Source organism: Aplidium turbinatum, chromosome 12 (assembly GCF_918807975.1).
Source record: "Aplidium turbinatum chromosome 12, kaAplTurb1.1, whole genome shotgun sequence".
Lineage (NCBI taxonomy): Eukaryota > Metazoa > Chordata > Ascidiacea > Aplousobranchia > Polyclinidae > Aplidium > Aplidium turbinatum.
Genome location: NC_137483.1, coordinates 3204304 through 3212429, shown reverse-complemented (window position 1 = coordinate 3212429; position 8126 = coordinate 3204304). Strand labels below are relative to the sequence as shown.

The window sequence follows — 8126 nt, the reverse complement described above, 5'->3', positions numbered from 1 at the left end:
CGTCGACATGTTCTTGAGCAAACTGGCAGCTTTCTAAATTAATTTCACATTTAAAGCGTGGATGTTTTAGATTTTTAACTATACCGCTATGCTTCCTGGACATGATCTTTACACTTGTAGGTAATGGAGAGTATTAATGAATTGCAGCAAGCAAGCCTTCTAACCTGGACAAAGCCTAAGTTTTAATAAATGGAGACATTAATTAATTATTGATTGATTTTTGTTTGAAAAGCTCTAAAATTGTTTTATTTTAACAGCTTTCAATTGGAATATCATCGACTTAAGTTTGTTTCTGTTATTGTAAAACATGGCTTCTCTACCGACCTTGATTTGTCTACTCGTGATTGCTGGGACTGTCATTATGACGGCAGACAGTAAGTGTTGTTAGTTAACCTTTGTTGACAATTCAATGTATGTAAAAACCCAATCGTACGACATTTAACCCTATCTTAATACGAGCTGTTTTCGTTTGCGGAAAGTACGTCACGGGCTATCATAGCCCGTGCTAATTAATCGCTAAAAACGGGAGCTATGAAAATCACAGAGTCAAAATATTTTACAAAATAATAGCCATGTGTATTGTGCGTATAGAAATTAAACTTTTACCCAGGGATATCTAAAGAAGGGGATACGGAAGCTTTTACTACGTCTGACAATAGAAGGCCTTTTGTTTATTTTAAATAATCTGTGTTTATCGTAAAATGACAATTGGCACCGATAGTAGTTTAATAAATCTTGTTATAATTACTTGCATTGCGCTATTAGCATCAGGCCTGGATATTCACAGCATGCTCATGTTTACTTGTTAATTCAACTACTCATATAGTTGCTTTACATCTAGCCTACTGCAAAAGCGTTGTTAAAAAAACAGCTTACTAATAACTTTTCAACAGTCTTTGTAGACAAGTAATCTTTAAATATGTTCTATGTAACATTTGCTAACCATCTTCTGTAGCTCATTGTACCAGCTGCACTACAAAACTTTCTACAATTAAAAAAAAAAACATGAACCCATTAGTGCCCGCGCGTCCTTACAAGGACGTGAAAAGTGGGCATTTTAGATTCCGAATTGCTTTCTTCAGATTGCTAATTTTTTTCAACTTTTTTTTTCTTCGGTTAGAATACCATTATAGCTATAGAAACAGCGCAAGAGCGTTTTCATAAATAAGTTTTAGTGTTCACTAGGCAACGTTCAATGTGGACCTTTTGTAAAATATGGAGCTAGCACATGATACACGAACTGTGACCTGCAAAATCGAGGTATGTAAAATTGTTTTTAATCAACTTTGTGTTTTGATAAATCTATTAATATGTATAGCTATGTGCCCAAAGCGAAATATTTTATTTTTCTCTTATTATTTTTTCTGAATACAAGTTAGAAGTTAGGTGAGTCCCTGTAGGGACGCTTGGGCACTGGCGCGGACGCTTTGTGTCAGCTGTAGACATATAGGCAGGTTCGCCTAATGTTATAGGATTTCGCATGTTTTCATTTCTGGGCAAAAAAAAACGTTATTTGTAACGAGCTGATATTCAATTTGCAAAACTGGGCGTTTTAGTTCGAGTGGTAGGTTAGGTTAGGTCATCACTTTCGTACGCGGACGGTGGTGCTTTGGGATCTAGGAGTAGGCGCTTTCACAGTTTTTGTACTGTAAATTGAGGTCTTGTTATAAGTATTCATGTATCTTTAATTTACCTTTATTTTTAAAAGTTCATGCATAATTAAATTTTTTCACTTTTTATAGGAAAATTCATTTCACTGTTCAAGAAATTTTGGAAGAGGCTCCACCCAAGGAGCCCACAGATATTGTAATTTTTTCCTCCTGATGAATCTGTCAACGTGAGCGATGAGGACAGTGAAAATGAAGATGAGGGTGTCAAAAACGTGAACAATGTCGGAAAAGAAATCCTGAACCAGAAAGGCGAAATAGTGATTCATCACAATGAAGATACTCAGGACATGGATTTTGTTGAAGATAAGGAGAGGCATACATTTGATAAAGATGAGACAGAGCCGCTACCGGAACCATCCAAAGCCAACCCATTGCGTTGGAACCCAAGAAGAAACGTAAAGAAAGTACTGGCCACACAAGAAAGTGGGTCAACGCCCGTTGCGTTACATGACCTGGAAGAAGAACTATCGTACAACCAGCCTGCCAAGAGAAAGTTTACAGAATTACCCAAACTAATTGGAAAAGTCACACCAGTAACTAAAAAGAGGAAGGGCTTCCATGAAAAACAGTGTCTCCTAACTCATCATCAAGTAAAGAAGAGTTAACAGAAGAAAAGATACCACCTGTGCGCGTCAGAAACAAAGATAGGATCCAGTCTACAGCCAAAAATCAACTGAGGAAAAAAATTCTTCCTTTTCCTGAAGCTGAAAAACCATGATAATTTACCCATTGATCCTGATAATGTGAAAACACCGTATGATGTTATGAAACTCTTTATCTCTGACTGATGGGTTTGTGAACAAAGTAGTGAGAGAGACCCAGAGGTATGCAGCACCACAAAAACAATTGGCCTTCCAGTCAAAGATGGATAATTCCTTAATAAGAGCAAGTCATGCAATAATGTTTATGACATGATACATCACCCCTTTTACACGCAGGATGAATTGGGAGAGGAGAGATGATACAAGCAATGTGATGGCAAGAAGAGCAATGTCAATGAATATTTTTGATGAGGTACTGCGCTATAGCCATTTTTCCAACTTAAACCACTCTAAAGACAACTCATTTTGAAAAATTACCCTTCTTTTTGAGACTTTGAATGAGATAGCAGCCAAATTTGTAGAAAAAAAAAAGAGTGCGTAGCTGTAGACGAATCAATGATCCGTTATTTTGGCCCCCCACCCTCTCAAGTAAATCATAAAGGGCAAACCAACAAGATTCGGGTTTAAAATTTGGTCTATGTGCACTCCCTCTGGAAAGCTTATCCACTGTGTCCCTACGCTAGAGCAAAAACAAACATCTTCAAGTATGGATTGAGTCAGGGGGCCTGACGTTGTTTATGGCCTGATGAAAAGTGCTCGACTGATTCCTGGTTCGAAGGTTGTGTGCGACAATCTTTTTAGGAGCCTGGATTTCATAGATCATCTGTCTAAGAAAGGGTTAGGTATTTCGGGGACAATGAGGTGAAATCGAATAAACAATCTATCTTTACCATCAAAGAAAGAGACCAATAATATGAAGAAGGGAGATATAAAGCAACTTTACCATGGTGATAATCAAACCATTGCTGTTGGAACGATTCTTGAACACAATACTGTCTTTCAGTTATAGTAGGTAATCATTTTATCAAATTTTAGATACTCTCGTGATGCAGTAATGAAACTGGACGTGGATCAGCCTTACTTACTCAAGATCTACAGTAACAACATGGTAGGTGTGGGACTGTTGGACAATCTCAGTTCCTGTTATTCCAACCGCTCAAGAAACCGCAACTGGTACAGGGGTGTGTGCAATTAGATTCCAAATATCAGTATAGTGCAAGCTTGGAGGTTTTATAGAAAAAATTGGTGCAATCACGGAAGAGAGAGAGATATGGAAAAGATTAGCCTCCTTGACTTTATCCGATCATGCGTAGAAATGACAGTTGTGATCAATGGGAACAAGACATTTCTCTCTTACCATCGACACATGCATTTGTTAACCGTGAAGAGATCAGAAGGGATCAGGGCAATCACTTGATCATCAAGACAGACAAAAAAGGTGTCTGCAAATACTGTCACAAATGAACGTCAATATACAGATGCCGTCGGTGTTATGTTCGACTGCACCCAGATTGCTTCAAAATGTATCATAAATGAAAGGAATTTGTAATATTATCTGTTTAGATCGAGTTTCGTTTGTTCGTTTCTCAATAAATTTAATGAAAAAACGATGCATTTTTATTAGAAATTCATTTTTAACGCATCTCAGGGCAGCAGTATTGCATTTTATGACTTCAAAAATTCCATTACCGGAAAATGCTAATTTCTTTTATTTTACATCAAGCCTTCGTACGAATGCCCAAGCGTCCATAGAGGGACGTACCATTTTCTGCATTCCTGGTACAGATATCAGAAAATTTTCTTTTGAATATTCATATTCAACCCATAAGGACCTTACATGAAACTTTTTGTAAAAATGTTCCGACTAAAACGATGACCGGGCACTAATGGGTTAAAGCACTACAAACTACCGCCCTGGTAGTGTCATGAGAATAAGGCAATTGCTGCAAGCCTTCATATCCCTTTCTCTAGATATCCCTGCTTTCACCCAACAAACTTATTGAATTAAATTCTTTGAGATGAAAAAACGTCAGAAAGTCGTTTTTATTCTGCCTTCCCAAAAATAGCTTCCAAAGTGAAATTTTTGAATTATAACATAGAGTAATGCTAAACTAAACAAAAAAATTACTTCTGCTCATAAATTTAAGCCATTTTTGGGCGCTTTTACATTTCAAAGTAATTGCACTAACATTTATATTGCACTAACATTAACATATATAATATAACTAGCATTGCGCGAAAATGTCTAGCCACCTGAGACGAAATGCTTATTGAGAAGGGCAGGAAGGTAGAAAAATGACCAGTGTAGGTTTAAAAAATTCGCAAAGAATCAAAATTAAAAGTCAAGAAATTTCACATTTCTAGCATATTTCCTTCTGTGAAATATTTCACTACTAGAGTGGGCGTCCTTATAAAGCCCTTCTGCTGGTGGTCGAAAGTTTAGATTAAGAGGACCATAAGGCAAGCAAACCAATCTTCGTGTCCACCTTCAGACATGCCTTAAAGTGCCCTAGTTAAGACACACCTTTTGAATTAAAAAACAGGCGGATGCTCGTGAGTGGTGTCGAACCGGCACCTCTTTGAGTGCCGTTCCAGGGTTCTCACCACTCGGCTATGCAGCTGTCGTTAATGATGTCTTGACATAATATGACACTAATAGTTGCTCGTTCAAAGGTTTTTATTCACTAATATCTAAAACAAAAATTCCCAACACATAAATATATCAAACAAAGCATGATTGTTTTGTTGTAAAATAAGAAACAAAAAGATCAAGCAATGGTGGTTCGACTCTCGGCCTCAGAGTTTGAATTTCAAGGCCTTCTTTCCATTTAGCGGCACCTTAGAATAATTATTCACAAATAACAACACTTCAACTACGACTCTGTCAACCTCTGTGAACGAGTTGATGTCAATAGCCCAAATTCTACATCTACAAATATGCAAAATCCTCAGAAACTACTGCATTTCAAAAACAGACCTCCATTCAGCGGCAATTTGTAGATAGAATAATTCACGGATAACAAGACTTCAACAATCAGAAACTTTATTCTGCCAATCTCGTGGACCAGGCCTCCATCAGTAGTTAAAACAGTCTACAAGTATGAGAAACTTGCAAGGTTAAGTTTGAAGGAGGAAATTCAGGTTCAAATATCACTGCGAGTGCTCGTTTGCGCAACGCTTTTTAAAGGCGACTTTTTCTTTAGCGACACCTCGTGAATGGAATATTTCAACGACACTGACACTTCAATAAATGATAACTTTACCCTGTCAATCTCCATAACCAGACTTTCCTCAGTGGTTTAAAGCTACTGAAAAATGTAAGACTTTTAAAGTCAGGCTTCCAAAAGGTTTTCTCATTGAGATGATGAACGTTTCCAAAATCTATCTCACGACTTTAACTGAATTATTGTTTCAGGTTTCGTAATCAAGAACGGTTGGGTCCACGCCACAAGCAAACTCAAGTACCGGGTGACGACTTCAAAACTCAACTGGCATGCAGCCAGGCATTGGTGCCAGTCACGTGGGGGAGACTTGGCATCAAGTGGAATGCGAGATTATTGGACAAGGGTGTGAGTAAACAAACCGAAGTTACACAAAAAGTTTTTTAACAAAACATTATTGTTCATGCTATTGAACCAGCGATAATGTGTGACGCCTAACACGTTTCACATTGTCTGCTAAACAAGTTCACAAAAGGATTTCCCTTAAATTGCGGTTGATGCGAGCTCGGAGAAACAATCTTAGACTTTAGTCTTCATTTTGGTTATCTGAGCAGTCAATGCATCATTTAACGCAATAATAGCCCAATAAAAAAAGAAATAATGTTTTCTCACAAATGTCAAACCCAGAACAAAGCTCGATTGGAACGTATCGGTTGCATACCTTGTCATGAAAATAAGTTTAATTTGACCAGTTTAGATTGAACATAATTTGCTACAAACGGATTTCAATTAATAAGTTAACGTTTAGTCAGACTTATTAAAATAGATGTTTATTTGGATTCTATTTAAATAAACTTGAGTGAAAATTCTTTCTACATATCAAATTTCTTTAAAGTATTGTTTAACTGAAACCAGCTAAAATAAGCTGTTTGCAAAATAAGCCAATAGCATTAACCCATTTGTGCCGAAAGTGAAAGTACTTAAAAAAAAAATTTGAAAATTTAAGTATTGCATAATCATGACCTAAAAAACATTTCACAATTAATTTTTTCTTAATTATGTTAGTACTTGTCAAGAAAAAGACTGTCCTACATATAGGACGCTAGGCAAATCCGCTATTAAATTTCGCAAGTTTATTGTGCGTAATGCGTAGGCCTAATCGTTATCGCTCAAAGTGATAAATGGGAAATCTCTTGTCATCGAGCATTTTATTGAAACGAAAGTTCACAAAATACGAAGATGAAAATTAGCAAAGCAACACATCACTGAAATAAGTCATTTAGCAGATCGAAATCGCTTTGAGGCCGAATTTGCCTACGTCAAAATGCCCTCCATCTAAAAATGCCAAGAGAAAACTAAAAAATGATTAAAAATTCAGTAAATTACGATAATTATGTTATTGTTCTAAAAACAAACACAACTATCTTGTTATACAGCGTAGAAATCATAGGGAATCGCTGTTTGATACCACTTGATGCGTGGGAATTGATTGTCGCTTTTGCTTCATTTTGCTAACACGTGTGCCTGGCGACCTATATATAAGACACCAATCTTTTGAATCAATTTTCTCGAAAATTTTGCTGCCAGTTAAATTTAAACATTTGCTGTAAAATATGTTGATACATAAAGAATAAAGACAATGACAAATATTTTTGGAAGCTTATTTGCATATGCGGATTTATTGATATAATTCGACATGCATCTTCAAAGTTTCAGACTTGGCAAAATCGGGAAAATTGAAAATGATGTCAAGTCTCAACAAAACAAGCAATTTTTGAAAAAAGTTGTGATATATGCTGCAAAAATACTCATAAACGAATTTTGACTTCGTCTAAATCTAAAAACTGAACGTGCAAAGAAAAATTTTAATTTGAGTAGATGTCCTACTTAGGACGCTAGGCATAAATGGGTTAATGTATTTTTTCTAATTTTTTGAAAATGTTTTCTACGTGCATGATAGCAACAAAATGTATCGCTTTCTAGAACCATAGCCAACGTGGTGCTGCTGAGAGATGAACGTTATTGGATTGGACTTAACGATCTGAGATACGAGAGCACATGGATGTGGGTGGATGGAAAAAGAGCGTATCCGTCAAACATCCATTGGTGGAATGGTGAACCCAACAACAATCGCAACGAAGACTGCGGAGAAATAAATGAATCCAGAGACTTCAGAACCAATGATGGACAGTGCAGCCAAGAGCGTTATGGTCTGTGCGAGGCTAAAATTTAAGTCGAGAGGACAGTTGCAGATAATTCTGGACATTACTGAGTTATTCAAAATGTATATTGTATACGTTTTACTATTACATACATACATACGATCGGACAATTAGATAGACCGATGATATTACCGGATAAGTTTTGATCTCCTCACACAAAATCAGTTCTGATTTAATTTGTAATTATTACTATGTTGATATTTTAAAACATAAGTTTGGTTTTCAAAATGAGAATATAACTAAATTCAACGGAATATTTTTCACCAAACCATACAAACTTGTATGTGCCAATACCTAACTGTTTATAAAAAAATGTATCATGTGACGTAACACTATCAATTGATGACGTCATGCATATCTCTAAGTGTTTGTGATTCATATTCGTTGATTATTTTCTTGATAAATGCGATGTATGTATGATCGCTTTAACGTATAAATAATGTAATCAGAATGATTTAGCTTTTCGTTTTT

The 8126-nt window shown here is 36.2% G+C and overlaps 1 protein-coding gene across 1 annotated transcript; it reads left to right on the top strand.

Annotated features, from left to right (window-relative positions):
• The first annotated feature begins 255 nt into the window (after positions 1-255).
• Positions 256-8126, top strand: LOC145781215 (C-type lectin domain family 4 member M-like). Its single transcript, XM_082592993.1, has 3 exons — positions 256-374; positions 5688-5841; positions 7417-8126. Exons 1-3 carry the CDS (start codon positions 308-310, stop codon positions 7664-7666), a joined length of 471 nt encoding a protein of 156 aa, XP_082449119.1. The 5' UTR covers positions 256-307; the 3' UTR covers positions 7667-8126.

Bases quoted from the DNA above. Each gene is read 5' to 3' on its own strand.
- LOC145781215 (XM_082592993.1), top strand. From the start codon at position 308: ATGGCTTCTCTACCGACCTTGATTTGTCTACTCGTGATTGCTGGGACT. The intron at 375-5,687 runs GTAAGTGTTGTT...TTATTGTTTCAG, and splicing joins TGTCATTATGACGGCAGACA to GTTTCGTAATCAAGAACGGT. The intron at 5,842-7,416 runs GTGAGTAAACAA...ATCGCTTTCTAG, and splicing joins CGAGATTATTGGACAAGGGT to AACCATAGCCAACGTGGTGC.